Source organism: Ceratotherium simum, chromosome 6, assembly GCF_057802395.1.
Source record: "Ceratotherium simum simum isolate JZ-2026a chromosome 6, ASM5780239v1, whole genome shotgun sequence".
Classification (NCBI taxonomy): domain Eukaryota; kingdom Metazoa; phylum Chordata; class Mammalia; order Perissodactyla; family Rhinocerotidae; genus Ceratotherium; species Ceratotherium simum.
The window spans coordinates 57,684,628-57,703,647 of NC_141905.1; the positions used below are offsets into that span (position 1 = coordinate 57,684,628).

The 19,020-nt window shown below is 45.0% G+C and overlaps 1 protein-coding gene across 4 annotated transcripts in view; it reads right to left on the reverse strand.

Annotated features, from left to right (window-relative positions):
- Positions 1-19,020, reverse strand: part of PIK3AP1 (phosphoinositide-3-kinase adaptor protein 1) — a 108,862-nt gene that overhangs the window by 41,444 nt on the left and 48,398 nt on the right. For all 4 annotated transcript variants that reach the window (XM_004427894.3, XM_014785606.2, XM_087432353.1 and 1 more), the window contains 6 exons: positions 17,635-17,771; positions 15,228-15,372; positions 13,399-13,541; positions 13,147-13,279; positions 10,873-11,069; positions 8,034-8,223 (listed from right to left, as the gene is read on the reverse strand). In XM_004427894.3, the coding sequence (XP_004427951.1) occupies positions 8,034-8,223; positions 10,873-11,069; positions 13,147-13,279; positions 13,399-13,541; positions 15,228-15,372; positions 17,635-17,771 (945 nt within the window). The remainder of the gene's footprint in view (positions 1-8,033; positions 8,224-10,872; positions 11,070-13,146; positions 13,280-13,398; positions 13,542-15,227; positions 15,373-17,634; positions 17,772-19,020) is intronic.

Below are 19,020 nucleotides of genomic sequence, written 5' to 3' on the forward strand. Positions count from 1 at the left end.
GGCCCCACCCCGTGCAGCCGGGATCAGAGGTAGAGGCTAATCCTAAGGACAGAGTCTAAATCCAGAGGATCTGAGGCATGGCTGGAAGAACACGAAGCGGGCAAGGGTGCAGGCAGGGGTGGGAGGGTGGTCTGCAGACACAGGCGAAGGCCTGGAAGTCAGCGGTAAAGACTCTGACAAGGGCTGGAGCCACGTGAATGGTCTGCAGTCAGAGGACAAACATAAGTCAGAAAAAGGCAGCAGCTGAAGCCAGGCAAGCGATAGGCCCAGGACAGTGGCCACTGTGTGACCAATGTGGGGCAACATCACGGTCAGAGGCGGTGGTTACCGGCACAGACTTTGGTATCCTGGAGACCTGGGTTCAAGCCCTGGCTCTGACTCTTACTAGTTCTGTGTCCTTGGGCTAGTTACTTGATATCATTAACCTTCTATATCTCCATCTGTAAAGTGGGGATAAATAACAGTACCTATCTCATAGGACGACTATGGACCAAGTGAGACAATGCTTATAAAATGCTTAGCAACAGTCCCAGGCACTAAATATTAATGGTTATCCTTATCATTCCATTGAGGCAACCTAGACAGTGTATTAGTTTTCTATTGCTGCTGTAACAAATCGCCAAACTTAGTGGCTTAAAACAACATAAATTTATTATCTTGCAGTTCTAGAGTTTAGAAGTCTGAAATGGGTCTCACTGGGCTAAAATCAAGCTTTTGGCAGGACTGCATTCTTTGCTGGGAACTCTAGGAGAGGATCTGTCTCCTTGCCCTTTCCAGCTTCTAGAGGCCCCCTGTATTCCTTGGCACGAGGCCCTCTTCCTCCATCTTCAAAGCCAGCAATGTCAGGCGGAAAGCTTAGCTGAACTGAGTCCTTCTCATGGTGCCATCTCTGGCCTGTCTTCTGATTCTTTTCTTCCACTTTTAAGGACCCTTGTGATTATATAGGACCAACCTGGAAAACCTAGGATATTCCCCTTATCTTAAGGCCAGCTGATTAGCAACCTTAATTCCATCTGCAACTTTAATTTCCCTTTGCCATGTAGTCTAGCACATTCACAGACTCAGGGGCATTATTCTGCCTACTACAGATGGGACCAAATATCAGTACAGTCAGCCTGCAATGAATTTCCTTCCCATACTGGGCTGGCGAGGGGAGTAGGGCACACTCAAGCAAGTCCATCATGTCCTCCCATGGACTCAGCAGCCCTGGCCTAACGCCGGCACTGGCCTCTATTGAGTACCTGGATGTGCACTGCCTTAAAAGAAGTTACCTAGAAATGATTTTCTTTCCATTTATATTTAAATAAAATGATTCTTTTTATACTGAATTGAACATAAATATCTTTAGTAGACCAGGAACAGCAAATACACACATTGGCTTCCATGTCCCTATTCTGTACTCAAGGCAAACATCACTAATCAATCATAGCATACTACCTGGCCTCAGAATCATTCCTCAACACAGCTCCCCAGGCACTCAATACCAGCTAACTGACATTGGCACATGAATTATTTTTAAAACACTATTTGTCATACTTATATTAGACTGTTAAGTCCTAGTAGGAGCAGATACTACTTTTGTAATAATAAAGAAAAGAAAAGAAAAAGTACCTAGTTGTGTGGAGTTAATGAGCGATAAGACCTTCTCAAACTCTAAATGTGATAACCCCACATGTGCATACAACCCAGGCATACAGTGAGTAACACACAAGTGACTGACATACAGAGAAAATTCCGGAGGTGAAAGGAGTGTTTCCAGACAAAGGACGTTTTGTAAAGAAAAGTAGAATAACAAATCCCTTCATTCCTGGATGCTCAGGGTTTGTACTTCAGATTCCACTTAACCTTCAGCACTCCTCAGTTAAAAATAAACGGAAATGCGTTGAAACCTGCTGGTCTAAGGAGAAAGTGCAAAGTTCTTTCATTTCAGCAGAGAGGAAAAAAAACCCAAACAATAACGAGGAGACTCTGGGGCCACAGTCTCCATCTGGGAAGAGCCAGCTGCAGTGTTATGCTGTATTTTATTCAAGGAGTCAATCAGAAAGAACCCATTCCTGAGAAGAACGAAGCTTGAACAGATAAGAGAAAGCACAGGCAGGCACTTAATTAAGGAATGAGTAAGAGCAATAACGAATTTTCAAAGAAGCTCATACGATACTCCTCGTGGGACATAAAACTACATCACTTAGCTGCAGTGGAAACTCCATCCAGATTATGTTGTTGATTTAATATAAAACCTAATCTGAGTATCTAATACAGTAAAATGACAGATACTGAGAAAGGCTCTCAACTCCTGAAAGTGAGCCAAAAGAATTTTTTTTCAGCAAGTATCTTTTGTGGCCAAAAAAGAGCTTGGAGTAAGGAGCAGCATGGTAAAATATTCGAAGATAACCTGAAACCTGATTGGTTCCGTTTGCACTCAGGTGGAATGAAGTGCTTTGATGGACCATGTCAAGAAGAAAGTCCAACTTTTCCATACCCTAATGGAGAAGTGATGGAAAGGAGAGAGAGAGAAAGAGAGAGTCACACACATGCGCGCGCACACACACACACACACAGACAATGAGACAGAGAGACAGACAGAGAGAGGAAAAGACAGAGGGAGTCAGGGGGAGAGAGACAGAGAGAGAGTGACAGAGAGAGACAGACAGACTAGACAGAGTTAGAATCAGAGACAGAGACAGAAGGACAGAGAGAAGAGAATGGAGTCCGAAATCACAGGGGCTTAGGAGTGATGGCGGCACTGGCAGTGAAAAAGAAGGAGCTAAGAGTGAAAGGGTTAGGAGAAGATACAAATAAAAGTTTCCTTATGCAGACAAGATCTGTTAAGCAAAGCCACCACTGGTGGTGGGGATGTTATCTTATTAACTTTAAAATATTCAACCCAGCATGCCAGCGTACCTATGTCCCCAACACAGTTCTTGCACGTCTGGAGGAGTGAAAAGCAATGGAAGTCAGGAAGTGCCTTGAGCCTCATCTCCCACATGGTGCATCTGCCTCCCTTTGTCCTGCTGGGTCATTTACAGCCCTGGACAGGACAGCTTTGCCTCTGAATGAGATCTGTCCTTGCTGTAGGATCTCATGCCTTGCACCCAGCCCCACTGCCCCTAAAGCATCTCTTAGCTCTACTAGCCAGAATCTTCCCAAGACGGATAGCAGGAGGATGGCACAGTCTCAGTGGCCACAGGAAGAGAAACTCCTGAGAGAAGAGGGTGCAAATAGGGAAAGTGGCATCTTCCAGAAGCAAATCAGTAACTTAACAATTTTGCTTACAAATGGTCCTTCAGCTGGCTCAGACCTTATACGCTGGGTTGCAAGGCCCTTTACTGAGCCCAACTATGCCCCCAGCTCAGAGGGGATCCAGCCCACAGAGAGCTCAGGTCAAGAAAACCCTGCTGGAGATGATCTGTTACAAAGACGCCAGTTACCAAGGAGGTTGCTAACGGTAGCCAGCAAGTTAGCTAGGGCTAGGTCAGCTCTCTGCGCTACACAAACTTGCGCTGCAGAACTGGGCAGAGGGAGCAGGGGTGCAAAAGAAAAGTTCAACACAGGAGTCATGTGAAGCAGAACAGCCCTCTGGGATGGATTAGAGTGACTCGTGTGAGTTTAGAGTTTCTAGAAATGAGATACTAGCCTTTCTCCTTTTGCTCCTTTCTCCTATGGAAGAAAGATGAGCCTCTGAGATATTTAAGCAGAGCTAAATCCACAAGCGGATTACCTTGGAAACAGCTGGACAAGGGCCTCCCAGAAATGGCTCCTGAGGTGTTAGTACCCAGAGCCTCAGGGAAGTGACCAGTCACTGGGTAAGGTTTCCGCACAAATGTGCTACCCACATCAAAGGACCACCAGGACCACTGTATCATTCTCTGAAGGCAAGGGCAGGGGCAAAAGAACTAACTGAGAAAAAGATTGGGAGATAGTGGAAACACCCCAAGAGAGGTGTGCCTTGATTTTTATTTAGTGTTTGCACAAGCTGACCTTTAATAACGACACTTATTTCTTACGTAGTAAGGTGAGGAAGTTGATAGTTTAAATCTGTGGGGTCTTGAGCAAAAAATTCCCAGGAGAATGGCGAGGAAAGCTGGTCTGATAACAAATACACGTAGTTACCACCTGGTGGCAGCATATCTAAACCAAAGACTGAGTGTGAGGGGGTGTGTGTGTGAGTGTGCGCACACCCACGCAAGTTCAGGGGAAGGAGAGATTGGAGTAGAATCATAAAATCTCAGGGTCAGAACCCAACATGACGCCCCAGCCCCACTTCATTCAACACTGGGAGTTTCCCTGACAACCTTCCTACTCAGTGGTTGTTTTGGATTCCCTCTGGTGAAGAAGATCTTACTACTATCCCTTTTCTAAAACTCAAGATAGAAAGAGGCAGATTCGTCCCAACACAGTTAGTGACCTTCAAAGCAATGGTAAGGAGCTGGCCTAAAGGCTGCATTGCATAATGTTTGTCCTGTGAGTGAGTGAATGAATGAGGGAGTGAGTGAATAAAGACAGCCTAATTTCCTTAATATGTTTATTTTCAGCCTCTAGGGTTGAATGGTAACAAAGGTGGGCACTGATAAACTCAGCTATTTAGACATTTAGAAATATCTCCTGTCCCAGGGTCCATCCCAGGGCTGGCAAATGCAGACCCTAGAAGAAGGGCAGCCCGGAGAGTCCTCTGTCCCAGGGGGGCAGCAGACTGACTTGTCCCCTGCGAATCTGTAGACGCAGGTTCCAGACCCAGTTCTCCCTCAATATGACTTAAGTTACTAAATGTTAGAATCTTAGTTTTCTCCTCTGTAAAATGGAGATAACTCTATCCACCAAGCCCGAGGATGATCAGCTGAGATAACAGAGATAAAAGCAGTCTGTTGACTTGAAAGGGCTGGTAGATGTTTCGAGTTATTACTGTGCCGAGTAGTGTTGCAAATATGCCTCTTAGATTTATCAGTTTGTCCTACTTATTTATGAACTAAATTGCCTTCTCCCCTACAGAGTCACTGCTAGTAAAATGAAGGGTTCCTCCCCAGGACAAGTTGCTGCTCCTTCTGGGCCAGTAGGTAAGTGGTCATTCTCAAGATTAAACCACAGAGACAAAAACACAAACCAAATCACGTCTAGAATCAGAAAATTCAGAGTTTATATGATCTGGCAAGTGAAAAATGCAGTGGGTTTCCTTTTCCCACCCCAAAAGCAGCCAAATTCTATAGCCTGCCTGCTGGTGGCCTCCTTCTAGTTCCACGGCAACCAGAATCCCCCCGACTCCATGTAACTTTACAAGTTGCCAGCTGGCCACAAACCAGGCTGGCTCCACCTCTCCACTGCCTTGGGAAGTGCTGGAGAGGCTCACCGTTCCTGTTGTGAGGGGCCGGGCGCACGAGGAATAATGGGATGGCTGCCGTTAGCATCCCCCGCAGCTTTCCACTGATGGTGGGGGAATTTCACATGCTGGAGCATCCAGGGGATAACAGGTGTTAAGGCTCTCTGTGAACACTAAAATTCCAGTAAAGTGGGGGACTCTTGAATCATTCAACTGCCCCATACTAAGAACACAGGGCAGAAATGATGATGCACAGTCTCTGGCTTCCCAAGTGGGTTCTGGTTGTTCTCCAAATGTTCTTTTGTGCGTGGGTCTCTGTTCCAGATTGGAAAGGACTGTGTCTTGGCCTCCCTTGTCTCCCCAACACCCAGGAGAGGTAAGTAGCTGAAACATAGTAGATGCTCCGGAAATGCTTGTTGGGTACATGGAGAGATGGATGGATGTGCAAGGGCAGGGGGCGCCAGAGGCTCTTTTGTGAGCTAATGTCTGGGCCCCTGAAAGAGGAAGCACGGTGTAGCTGCTGGTGTTTTTTTTTAAAAGAAACCAGGACTAAAATTTGTGGCATGTGATGGAAATTTCTGGCATGGAATATAGAATACAGTCCTAGAGACAGAAAGACCTGGGTTCAAATCCAGACTCTATCACTTATTAGCTGTGAGACTTTGGGAAAGTTGTTTAACCTCTCTGTGCCTCAGTTTCCTCATTCATAAAGTGCAGGTTAATAAAAGCATCCTTGAACGATTGCTTTAAGGATTCAGTGAGATGGAGGATGTGGATGGTGGGGATGATACCTTCTCTCCTCACCTCCCTGCCAAGTCACTGCTCATTTGGGAAGAGCTTCCACCAGTGCTTCCAGTCCTGCCAGTTAGGTGCTGGAAGAGAACGTCTACTGCTCTTTCCCTCTCTCCCCTCCTCCACCAGAGGAGCAGCCAATCTGACTGGCAAGCACCTAACAACCACTGGACCACACCTTCCATGTGCTGGGGTTGTAATGTCCAAGACCCTGCTAGTGTCAGGGTCGCCTCTGGCCCCCTGACCCACCTGCACCTGCTGCTCCAAGGTACCCTCCTGGTGCCTGCTTTTCCGTCCATGGATGGGAAAATCAGGCCCAATGCCCCGCGGGCCCAGGGCGCCACTGTCCTCTCAGGCTGAAAACTGGCAATACTCAATCTAGCCCATTCCAGAAAGGGTATTTGTCTTGTCTTTCTTGAATCTATTAATTAGACCAAATGGAAGGAAAGCAAAGTCTTAGGCAGTGTTTCATTTGATAACAAATGGTGGTAACATATTAAGAAGGCTCTTAGGGGGCCCATTTTGTGGTCCTCCTGTTTCAACCCTGGTATATGCGTTAAAATCCAACTTTAGACCAATGGTTCTCAAGGGGAGCAGCACTGCCCTCTAGGGGAGGTTTGGAAAATCCATGAGGGTGTTTCGGGTTGTCACTATGATGGAGTGACACTACTGCCATTTAGCAGGAGAAGGGAGAACGACGCTAGATACCCTGCAGTGTGTGGGACAGCCCTGCACAATGAAGTGTTTTGTGTCCCTCATGACTTTTAAATATTTCACTAGACATACATATAGGTAAAAAAAAATAACTGCTTATGGTACATATTTATACACAGCCGTGTATATGTATATGTATGTATGTACATTTTTTATTTAATATCAGCAGTTACAAGAAAAAATATGGACAAATATACCCACCTAACTATTACAAGTGTTACATTGGTTGGGTGAGTGGAGTTATATGGACTTTTAATAACTCAGTTATACATTTCTATTTTATTTCAAGTTTTTGTAAGAGTGTGTTACTTTTGTTATTGGAAAAAACAATTAAGATAACCAAAAATGGGCAAAATTTGTTAAGCAATTCAGAAGAAAAATCATGTCCTGGAGATATGATATTTTGGAAATAAGTTTACTATACATTAATCCAATAAAATCAGGTTACCAAAAAAAAAACCTGCTTATAATTCTCTGAGCCTAGAAACTAAACTACTTCATATGTAAATACAACTTGTATTTTTGCCTGGTTTTAATATATACTGAATTTTCCAGGAATTGAATTACTATGAAAATGGAGAGGAGAGTGTGAAGGATCGTTCCCATTTAGAAAAATCCAGGTGCCGATACCAAGGTTGCTGGCGGTATTCAAGTCCCCGATACAACAGACATGTGTCAGTCAACATCTGAGGCCACAAGAGTGGCAGTGATTCTGAGTGTAAGTGTCTGCATCTGACTATTTCATTATGTCCTCATGTGCCTGAAAACTTCCTCTCCTTTAAGTTCTCTTTTATATTTCGATTAGGGCATACATCTGATTTCTAAAAATTTCCTATGTAGGTAGGTTATATTATATACGAATCTCATGGCAGTGTCGTAAAGGGGACATTACAAAATCTTTGCTATAAAAAGGGTGCGGTGTGACTGACAGGGCTGAGAGACACTGATTTAGCTTCTCAGATCACGAGGCAATGCCTTCATCAGCTCTGACTTCCAGGCCTTGCTTAAACTTTCCAGTCACACAGTGGTTATAGCAGAGGAAGTTTGGAGAAGGATTCTGCTTGTCACAGCACATGATGACAGATCTAACTTTGTGTAAAACAGGATCTTCATCTCTCTGGGGTGGGGGTAAGAAAGGGACTTCCCCCATATACCAGAATGAAGAAAGCCGTTTGTCAGCAGAAAGCTGGAAGCAGAACTGCGCTGTGCTACTTACAGAGGTCATCGGTGGCAGCCGGGACGAAGGCAGCCATGGACTCGTACAGATCCTCGTCGCAGCCGGGGTTGAGGGAGCATTTCATGAGCAGGTCTGTGGAAAGGTGGGCCATGGACTCATACACGGCGTCAGCCTCCTCCCCTTGCATCAGTTCCTCTTTAATGTGACTCTTCAGCATGTCCACAGTTTCCTGAAAGAGAAGACGGGACCCACAGGCACACTGAGACAGCCTGGCTTTCTGGGTAGAGTTAGGCCTCTGAGCAGGCTGGTGACAGCAAGGTAAAGGTTCACCTGGGTCAGGGTTGCAACTGTGTGTGTACGTCAGTACTTCCCACCAGACTGAAAGCTCCTTGAGGCCAGGCTCCAAGTCTTTTTTTGTTTGTTTGATGTGTTTTGTCTTAATCTTTGTATCTTCCCCCAACACTATGCATGGAGTCATGCATGCAGGAGACACTCGTTAAATGTCCAGTGACCAGAGGACACAAATTTAAAACTTTCTTATGAGCGCCTGTTATGTGTCAAGTACGATGCTAGGTATTTGCCTAGATATCATCTCAGGTCATCCTTGCCACCACTGCTTGAGAAAGGTATAATATTCCCTAGTTCACAGATAAGAAAACCAAAGCTCAGAAAAATCTAGTGCCTTACTCAAGGGCCTGTAATCCTGGCTTCTGACCTTTCTACTACATCCTAGTGGTTCCTCAAAAGGGAACAAAAGACACACAAGGGTGTAACCCTTACTGACCAGCCACATAGAAACTCAAATGGGCTAAACAGGGCAGCAGCCAAGGTGTTCTTGCACTTATGTGTAGTGGGAGGTCCCTCAGGAACTTGATTCGCTAGTCCCTGTTCCTCCACGCAGGCTGCTCCAAGGTGCCCGACAGTGCACATCTCCAAAGCGGCCCCCTCAGTTTTATATCCTGGATGCCCAAGAGGAGAGATGGTCATGGATGAAGGCCCTGAAGTCAGACAGGCTGCCCTCCATTGTTCTGCCTCCAGGTGGTTGTGAAGCCAGAGAGCTGGCATCTCTGAAACCTCTTTTCCTGGTAAGAAACTTCGGTGTTTCACAATCCATATTTCAGCATCAACCCACAAAAATCTTCATTTTCATCATCACTACCCCAAGAGAGCTAATCTGCTATTGACACTCTGTGTTGGTTTCTAATGGGACCCAAGGAGTGGACCAGGTGACAGCTGTGAAGTGCAGGAGACAAGTTCTGGCATTTGGTTTTGATGTGGTGGAAAGAGGAAATGGGACAGTTCATAGAGGTCATAAACAACAAGTAGGACAACCTTTTGGTAGCAATGCTGCAGATGCATTGGTGGAAGGTGATTATAGTTGGGGAACAAAGATGATATGAGAAATGTGAACCAGATTAACTTCAGTGCAAACTGAAAGTGTGTCTTTAAACTTCCCTGTTACACAGAGTAGAACAACAAGCCCAGCTTTAGTATCCAACTAGCTTCAAATTCTATCTCCACCCTTACTAGCGTGTGACCCTAGGCACAATTAGTCTACCTTTCTAAGCCCTCTTCCTCAGAGAGATAACAATACTGTCAGCTTTAAAGGATTGTGGTGAGGATTAAATGAGATAACGCATTTGCCAATCAAATAAATTCAATAAATAGTAGTTATTACTGTGAACCCAGTATGTCCTTAATAAAAACTGTTAGCATGGAAATGAAACACTGCATTTTATACATTTATGACTTCAAAGTAAAGCTGAGTAAATACTCCAGGACTGTGAGCACCTTTTAGCCTCATTTATATCAACAATACCCAAAACAGGCACTCACACTAGTCTATTCATTCAACACATTTAATCACCTCAAAACTTTGGGAAGCCCCCTCTACATGCCTCAGTGAGTCACTGCCTTGTAGAATGTCAAATACAGAGCAGAGAGTTAAGTTTCTGGGGAGGCACCAGGCTCACTCTTGTCTGAAAGTAGAAAGCAAGACTGTGTTGTATTTTTTGCTCCTTTTGAGGTCACAGCCCCATACGAGAGGCTGAGCTATTCTTGCATCCCTGCTGTGAATTGTGAAGATGGAGGAAAACCAGAAAAAGGTAGAGACAGGAAGGGCAGCTGCCTCCAAGACAATGAAAGCAATGTTGAGGCATGGAATAAGGCCTAGGCATAGGATGAGCTTACACTCAAAGAAGGACCCAGAAGTCAGTGATCAAGGAGGATCTGGGGGTCTAAAACCAGATGAGCAGATAAACTGGGCATATCTACCTTAAGACAGGCAGAGACTTGGAAAGAGAAACAAGCTGTCAGCAGAGGTGGGGCCTCACAGTGGTCTCCCTGAAGCCTCAGGTGCAGAGCTTTATTGTGGTCTCTGCTAAGGAAGGAACCAGTCTTAACACAGTTCACCTGGCGCTGATGGTGGGCGAGGCAGCTGGGAGCACCGTGCCAAGGTTCCCTGGAGGTGGGTGGGGAGGTGACCAGGGAAGAGGGATCGGCATTAACCTTCAGCAGATTCACTCTATAAATGTCTCTGTAAATTCTTTGAGGGAGGACCTCAGTGCTTTACATACATTATTTCCTTTTATCCTCAAAACAATCCTATGGGTAGAACTATTATTATCTTCCTTCTGCATATTAGGAAACTGAGAGAGAGAGGATACATGATTTGCCCAAAGGCTTGTGGCTGACAAGTGTTAGTACAGGAATTTGAACCCATGTGACTCCAGGGCTCATCTCTTAAGCCCACACAGACTGGCCCTACCAGAAGAGGCACGCACTAGAGATGAACACCAGCCATGTCTTTGGTGAAAAGGCAGCCCTAGGACCACATAGTGCATTTCCAATCCCGGGGCCTCTCCCTCCTTGACCTTACCACATACTCGTCGATGAACTGCCGCAGGTCCCTGAAACCATGTTTCTCAGCGATGGTGTTGGGGTAGTGGCCATGCTTGTTGGCCACACTATATGCCTGTAGGGCTCCTGGGCAGGTGAGCAACAAAGCAGTGAGGTTCTTCAGTCCATACTTTGCAGCAAAATGCAACAAGGTGGGCAGCTCTTCATCCCTCTGATCTGAAAAATTGTCAAGGAAAACTTAACAGACAGACAAAAATGAAGGCACAGGGCACCCTGTTCACAGAGATGAAGCTGGCAAGCCTAGCACAGCATCCAGCAGGCACTCAATCGTTACTTCTTGGCTGATTGGTCTAACATCTGACAGCTTCCCTCGGGGCAGCACTGAAGATTATGCCCTCAGAGGACAGAAGAAATGATATGTTAATTAATTAGCAAATCTAATAATTAATATCCTACCTTCTTTGTCTAAAAGGATCGGAGAATCCTGAGAAATAATACTAATTCAAAATGTGCTGATTTCCTAAAGCCACAAAGTACAACAGGAATCATGTTTTGACCTTCTCTGCAAATTTCACAGCACTTTAAAACAACGGTTTTGTGCTGATTAAAAGAAAGAAGTCCATCTTCTTAGCTCTTATTCCCAATTTCATAAAGTATGCCAAGTAGTCCTGGGTATGTTATTTAGCCTTTCCATGGCCCTTAGTTTTGAACTACAAAATATTTCCAGAATATCTCAAAGGGACCTGGGAGGATTAATAAGATGGTATTCAGTGAGTTCCTTATTTAGGACGGGTTTTGAATGTTGGTATTAATGCACGTGAACCCCAGGATGTCCATTAACATCCCTCTGATTTGTGGGAAACAAAGCACCCTTGAGCGCCATTGGAGCTTCTTGACCCCCTCCACCTACTCACATCTGGATACAGCAAGTCAAACTCAAGCAAGAACACAGGCGTGTTTGCATTGTGGAGCTGGCGGACAAATCTTTTTTTTTGTTTTCATAAAAGTTGATTTCTAAATCCAACAGTGATATATATAGAGAGATATAAACATACATACATATACACATATACTTTTATGTATATATATACATATATAATACATATATATATATATATATATATATATATATATATATATAGTTTGTTTGTTTTTTTAAATAAGACAAACCCATTCCTATTCACCAGGATATGATCCTCAGGATGAAGGGTCTGAAAATGTCACCAGGATCCCACACTGTCAGGATATGAAATACTCCCTCCTGAGCCCTAAGTTTAAGAATAGAGAATACTAACACTTGCTGCAAGTGATGCAAGAACATTCCGCAGTAGGAAAATAGGGAGAGGCAACAAGAGAATGCCCCCAGGAGGACTTGAAGGTAATATAACCTCCTCCTTATGGTTCTCTTAGGCTAAGGAAGGATGGAATGTGGGCAGAGGGTAACCAGAGACTTGGTCCCATTTGTGCAGTACAACCACAGTATGAAGTAAGGGTGGTGTCCACAGAAGTACCATAACAGGCATCCTGTCCAGCGCACCAGGTACCATCCCCATGCAAATGGTTCTCCCAGCTCCCAGCACATCACATGTGCACACGAGACTGCTCCTCCCTCATGGAACAAATATTTGTTTCCAGCCTACCATGAGCCACCCAGGCACAGTCCCAACCTTCACTGAGCTGACAGCCTAGCAAAGAAGACAGACACAGCTGAGGAGCACTAGGACAGAGGACACTCAACATGCTGGGGGAGGCGGCAGCACATAGATGGGACCTACGGAAGCTTCGAGAAAGACTTTCTGAGGAAGTGCTACCTAAGCTGCTGCAGGGAGGTGAAGAGAAGCTAGCCAGGTGAATGGCAACCAAAGAGGAGAGGAAGAAACTGTATTCCCATGAGTCGAGGTGGCAAGAGGCAGGGTGGAATTTTCATTAGGTGAAAGAAATTCATACCTTCCATAGAGCAGAGCACAGAAACCAAGGGAGAGAGTGGAGAGAGATGAGGGCAGAAATGCAGCAGGAGCCCCCTGAGAAGGTCTTATAAACAGATTAAGGAGTTTGAATTTTATCTACAAGGCAAGTGGGAACTACAAAGGGTTTTTAGCAACGGGGTGAGTTATTCAGATTTACAATGTAGAAGAATCTCTGGCTAGCCAGTGAAGAATGAATCCTTCTCACAGGATGAGCTGTAGAGCAGGAACCAGCAGAAAGTATGAGCATAGGTTGCCCAGGTGGTGAAACCAACAAATGGAATCCACCCACTGCGGGTTTCCTGAGGTTTGACTATTTATTGACTTACTTGTCATCATATCTTCTTCTTCCAGCTGGTTGATTCCAAAGAGGTGTAGTCCACTTGCAGGGATGTTGTTCTTCAGGGACTCAGTTAGCAGTTTATCGAGGGTCTCTGTGTTGTAGGGCACAATTTTAAAGGCCTAAATACAAAAGGGAAGACAGTCAGATTTTAAATCCAGCTATCTCCCATCTTGCAGATTTGAGGCTCATGTACCATGAGCAGAAACTACATGTCCAGAAAACTCAGGTACTTCCTTACCTGACACATGAACTCCACAGGATTCGCAGCATTGGACAATAAATTCCCAATTTCCTCCATGTCAGTATAATAGCTGATAACGCTTTCGCACACCACTAAATCCCCGGAATATATCTTCAGTGAAACATTCCCGGATGAAAGGTCTGAACAGAAGAGAAGATACTATAAAAGTGCCCAAAGAACAAGAGTCCAGGGAAAAGCATTCACGGATTCATCTTAATGGGGAAGAAATTAATTGGGGGCTGGAAGAAAGGACTTGGAGGTGAGCTGGGGGATAGGGAAGTGAGGAAAGGGTAGAAGTGGAAGGTGAGCACACTAGCCCACGGGAGGCCTCTGAGGCAGAGGAATTGTCCTCACTGGGTCTGCAATTTAATTTTTGGAAGATTTGCATCTGTTTTGTTCACTGCTGTCGGCCCAGTGCTGCAATAAACAGGAAGGAGAGTTGAGTCGAAAGCACTTTATACAAAGGCCAGTGGTCAGCAGAAGATGGGAGGGATCGTGGTAGGTAGAACTCCGTGCTTCCACCACACTGGGCCAGTAGAACTGATTCACTTGCTCTGCTGCTGTCATGACTATGCCCTCTCCCTGGGTGCTCTCTCTCTACACCACAGGAAGGGGTTTTGAGGGGGAAAGAAAAAATTAAAAATACACCAACCACAAAGATTCGATTCACAAAAGAGGAAATGCAACAAGTAGAGAACATGGAAAAATATTCAACCTCACTAGTAATCAAAGAAATGCAAATTGAAACAATGGGCTACTTTTCAAAACTGTATCAAATTAGCAAAAATATTTAAAATGATAACGGCTAGTGTTGGTGATAGTATAGCAAATAAACTTGGTAGTAGTAACATTTCAGAAAGCAATTAAGCACTATTTTCCAGGACCCTTAAAAATACTCATTGTTTCAGGGATTCCATCTTGAGGAAATAATCCTAAATACAAAAGAGAAAAAGAACATGCATGCATAAAGATGCTCAATATTTCATAATTTAAAACAATAAGACAATAAGAAACCAGAAATCACACATATATGTGACAATGAAGAAATGAAAATTTAAAAGATGATACTTCTATTCAACTGAGCATTACACAGCTTCAAAAGTCACAGCTAGAAGATACAGGTCTAACACAAGGTCTTATAAACTATGGTACATCTCTACAACGGATTACCTTGCAACCATTAAGCATCATGTTGTAAAAGAATATTTATTAACATGAAAATACTCATAGTGTATTTCCAGGTCATGAAAGTGGGCTATAAGACAATATGATGCTATGTGCACAGATGTGGAAAAATATAGAAACCAGTGATTTCCTTTGGGGTGAGCATATGCGTAATTTTCTACCTACTTTCTTTTATGGTTACTGTACTCTTCAAGTTTTCTGTATTGAACACACATTACTTTTGTATTAGAAAAAAATATGTTGTAAAATGGCAAGTTGCAAAGTCTATGTAATAGCACCGGGGTAAATGGGTGGGGAGAGAATAAATTAAGATTACATAAAGAGAAACAGAATATAAGGTAATAGATACTATTGGAACAACTATGTTTTTAAAGATTGTGAACAAAGGCAAAAAGACTGAGTGGTAGAGTGTCAGATGACTTTTTGCCTACTTTTCTCTAATTTCGAAAAATGTTAATATATGAACTTTATAATGATAAAAATTTTAATATATTCACTTTTTTCTCCATCACATATCTATTTTTCTACAACATGTCACTTTTCTCAGTTGCTGAACAAAGACAGGACAGGTCAAAGAGAGCAAGAGGGGGCCTCTTCCAGAACATGATGCCCAATTTCCAGAGGTAAATGGGGCTACTTACTGGGAGCCTTCATGGAAACGGTGTACTCATTCTCCAGCTTGGCTTCCACCCTTATTGACGGAGAATCCTCAGGAGAAAATTCTGCTTCTGTTGTCACCCTCTCATCCAACTTACATCTCACAATGACGTAGACAGTGGTTTCTGCCTGGAACGGGAGACCCGTCATCATCCGCTCTCCCTCCTGGGTCCCCTATTAGGGTGCTGGGCCAGAGGGTCTCCCCAGCTCCCACAGCCCCAGCTCTATCTAGTGAGGCTGTTCCAGAGCAGGGTGGGGTCTGCAGTCCAGTGCTGGGCAGCGACTGTTTGCCACGGGTCCCAACAAGACAAGTTACAAAAACCAAGAGTGAACATTTATTTATAAACCTTTATAGCAATTTGATGGAGTAATTTATGTCTGTTGAACCTAATAATAATTATATTAAAAACCTGGGGCTGGTATTTTATATGTCTTTTTATTTCAGTTTTATAGCATTTCTTTCTTTATTGTATTTTATAAAAGCATTGGTCCATGGTAGAATTGGAGATTTAAAAAAACAAAAGTTCTTCACCACAGAGAGTTTGAGGAGCAGCTTTAGACTAGCCTTGCTACTCAAACTGAGGCCAAGGGACCAGCAGCATCAGCATCCCCTGGAAGCTTGTCAGAAATGCAGAATCTCAGGCCCTTCCTGGACCTACTGAACCAGAATTTGCATTTTACCAAGACCCCTGGGTGACTCATGCACCTTACAGTGTGAGAGGCACCAGCCTGGAGAAGCCCTCTGATGTTCTGCAACTTATGCTCTTCCCCAAAACAAAAAAACTTCTGTTGTTTTATGGATAAAAATAAAACAAAAATAAATAAGATTTATTGGAGGATTAATTTTCCCAAGGCATTGAGCAACCTGAATAGCTATTTTACCTTGCTTGGAGATCTCTTGCTGAGGCTGCCAAATGGAATTATGTTGCTTTACTGTGCTAAACTGGGGAATGGTCCTTTCAAGACTGAACTGGTAAGGATAGGCCCTCCAAAAAACAGGGGGAAAGGAGTGATTTCTGGCCAGAGCAAATCCCCAAATGCTCATCCTAAGATTCTGCTATAAAGTTCTTATAGTAGCCCCTCATGACAAGGGCCATGATTTTACAACAGGCAAGGGAGGGGCATGTTCTGGCTCCTGGAGGCTGCGGAGGCTGAGTGCAATGAGTTTGTGGTTGAGCAGACTCCTGTTGCAGGCCCAGCCCTGTCCCATCTGCTCCTTCTCCCAGGGTGCATGGAGAGCCTGAGAGAACAAGTGTGTCTCCCCTGTTGACAGTCAGGACCCAACCCCTGCCCAGCCGCCCCAGGAGCCAGAGGCCTAGAGCAGGCAACAAGGAGAATCCTGGCTTAATGGGGAGCCAGGATGGGAGAAGGCACGAAAGCCTGGAAATCAGGGAGGCATGCAAAGGGCATAATTCTGTAGTTCCAAACCCCCTCACCACAGGCATCCATGAGCCTGATCTCAGATTTTCATGCCTAATTTTTAAAACACTGTGTAGTCCAAACCAAACATGTCTATGAGTTCAATCCAGCCCAAAGCCGCAGTTTGCAATGCCCACATAGGGAGCCCTTGTCCAATGCCTCATAGCCTCAGACTACACAGAAAACCACTCAAGTGCAAGGAAGCTAGTACTTCACATTGCCACAGCTCTCAAGGCCTCTTGTCTCAAGGAGCCCACGGTGGCAATCTTAGCAAAGGGCTTGTGTCCACAGGGAAGCGTTTTGCTGCTCTGAACTAATATTACACATTATTCATCAGGAAAGGAAATATAATGGAAAACTATCAATACTATGGTATGAGTCAAATGACAGTGGTGATCAGTTGGCCATCACATTCAAGCCACCTGTTGATATATGTCCCACCCCTGGAAATGTTAGCCACGTTATGCTTAGGCATTAATCTTCTCCCTTTAGGAAGCAATACTGGCCAGCAAATTTCAGCCATCAAGCTTCAAGGCACTCCTTTGGGTGATGCCAGCGATGAGCTGACAGAGAAGCAAGCTTTCAAAATGCCCTTTATCTCCTTCTTCCCAGTGCCAGGCAGGTACGAACAGACCCAGGCCTCTAACTCCAGGGTTGGCAGAAATGTCTTGTTATGCTCATGTCTGCTGGTCTCCCACATGTTCTAAATTTTTGATCCATGAACGAAAATCTTAGATTGATGACACATACATTCCAGGGCTCGTCTCTCTTTGACTTAAACGAGTGACGTGTGCCCCAGGCTCAGACACTGGGGTTCCCAGAGTAGCTAATGTACAGGGGAAACCCCACGGGAAGGCTGGGATTACACCGCAGTGCAACAGGAGAACCCCGCTCCCTTTATTACAACATATCCATTGAAAAGCCTGAAAGCCCGTGTTCCGACACCGATCCACCAGCCCCAGGAGTGCCTACCCCACAGCGAATGCGGTCCGGCTGCACCACCATCAGGTTCCCAGGCGAAGTCTCCGGCGGCAGGCTCTGCTGCTTCGAGTAGGGAAGGACCTTCTCGTCCTCAGTCTCAGTGTCAGTGACTGAGTCGCAGCCAGAATCTAGAGAACAGAGGACACTGCTGAATGGGAACAGAAGGAAGAACTATGGGCATGTTCTACCCCATGAAAGCCCCAAACATTACCAAATAGGAAATGGCTCTGAATGTCAAACAAATACAAGCTGAAAGGAGTGACTCAGGAAATCAAGAAAGAGGATCTAATGGGGGAAAAGTCAACCACCATGCAGGCCACAAGGATAGGGTGACAGCAAGAGGGTGATGGTGGGGTAGAAAGCCAGAAAGTCTGAGGCAGGCTGTTGTCTGAGGCAAGTCTAGTCTCAACCAACAGGCTTGCAAAGCTTTACCTCCAGGCTTCTTGCAGGGCTGGCTTTGGTGATCGTGAGAAAAGGAGGCCCCTTCTCCTAAGGTGGGGTCAAGGATGGGCTGCCCACTTAAAGGTCATCTTTGAAATATCAAGTAAACTGTGCTGTTCAGGAAGCCATTATTCCTCAGGGTCATGGTTAGCCAATGTACCCCCTCTGGAGGAACAACGAAAAGCAACCATTTTTAACAAATCTTAGACCAGTATGACCAAGTTCCAGATCAGGACCTAGCCAACACCTCTACTGTGGAAAGATTAGAGCATGCACAGATGCAGAGCAGGTGAGCAGAGGTGTGCAGATGTGGAGGATGTGGCACAGAATGAGATGATGCTGAGATAGTGTAAGTGGAACCTACCAGAGCCATAAGGCAGGGGCTCTTAACCAGGGTCCATTGCTTGATAGACTACCTGTGTGCAAGATTCTGTGTGTGTGTGTGTGTGTTCACCTATACTTTCCTAGAGATAGTCCAAAGCTTTCACCAGATCCTCAAAGAGGGACAAAATGGTCAAGAATGGTTAAGAGGAAAGCAAAGGCTCATCCAGTCCCTTTTTTGGGCTTCCTCTTCTTCATTCCTAAACCACTTTCAGAGCCAGCCAATCATGTTAGGCACTGAGAAGACACAAGGACGAATCAGACATCAATCCTGACTTCAGGGAGGCTACAATCTAAAAGCTGGAGTGACAGGTAAAGGTTAGCTTCGCTGATTCCTGCAGGCTGGCCTTCCAGGGAAGGAGTTGGCCTCCTGCAGAGCTCATGGCAATCAGTCCTGGTAGAATGCTGGGATGGTCAGAGGGTCAGGCCACTATGTTCCCAGAGAAAGCTGTAACCACAGGCTTGCACCCCAGAACCCAGTTCACGCCAGGGGAGAGGCTGTGCTCCCACAACCATGAAGGCTGAGGTAAGGGAGGAGGGCTGGGGGGCCAAGGC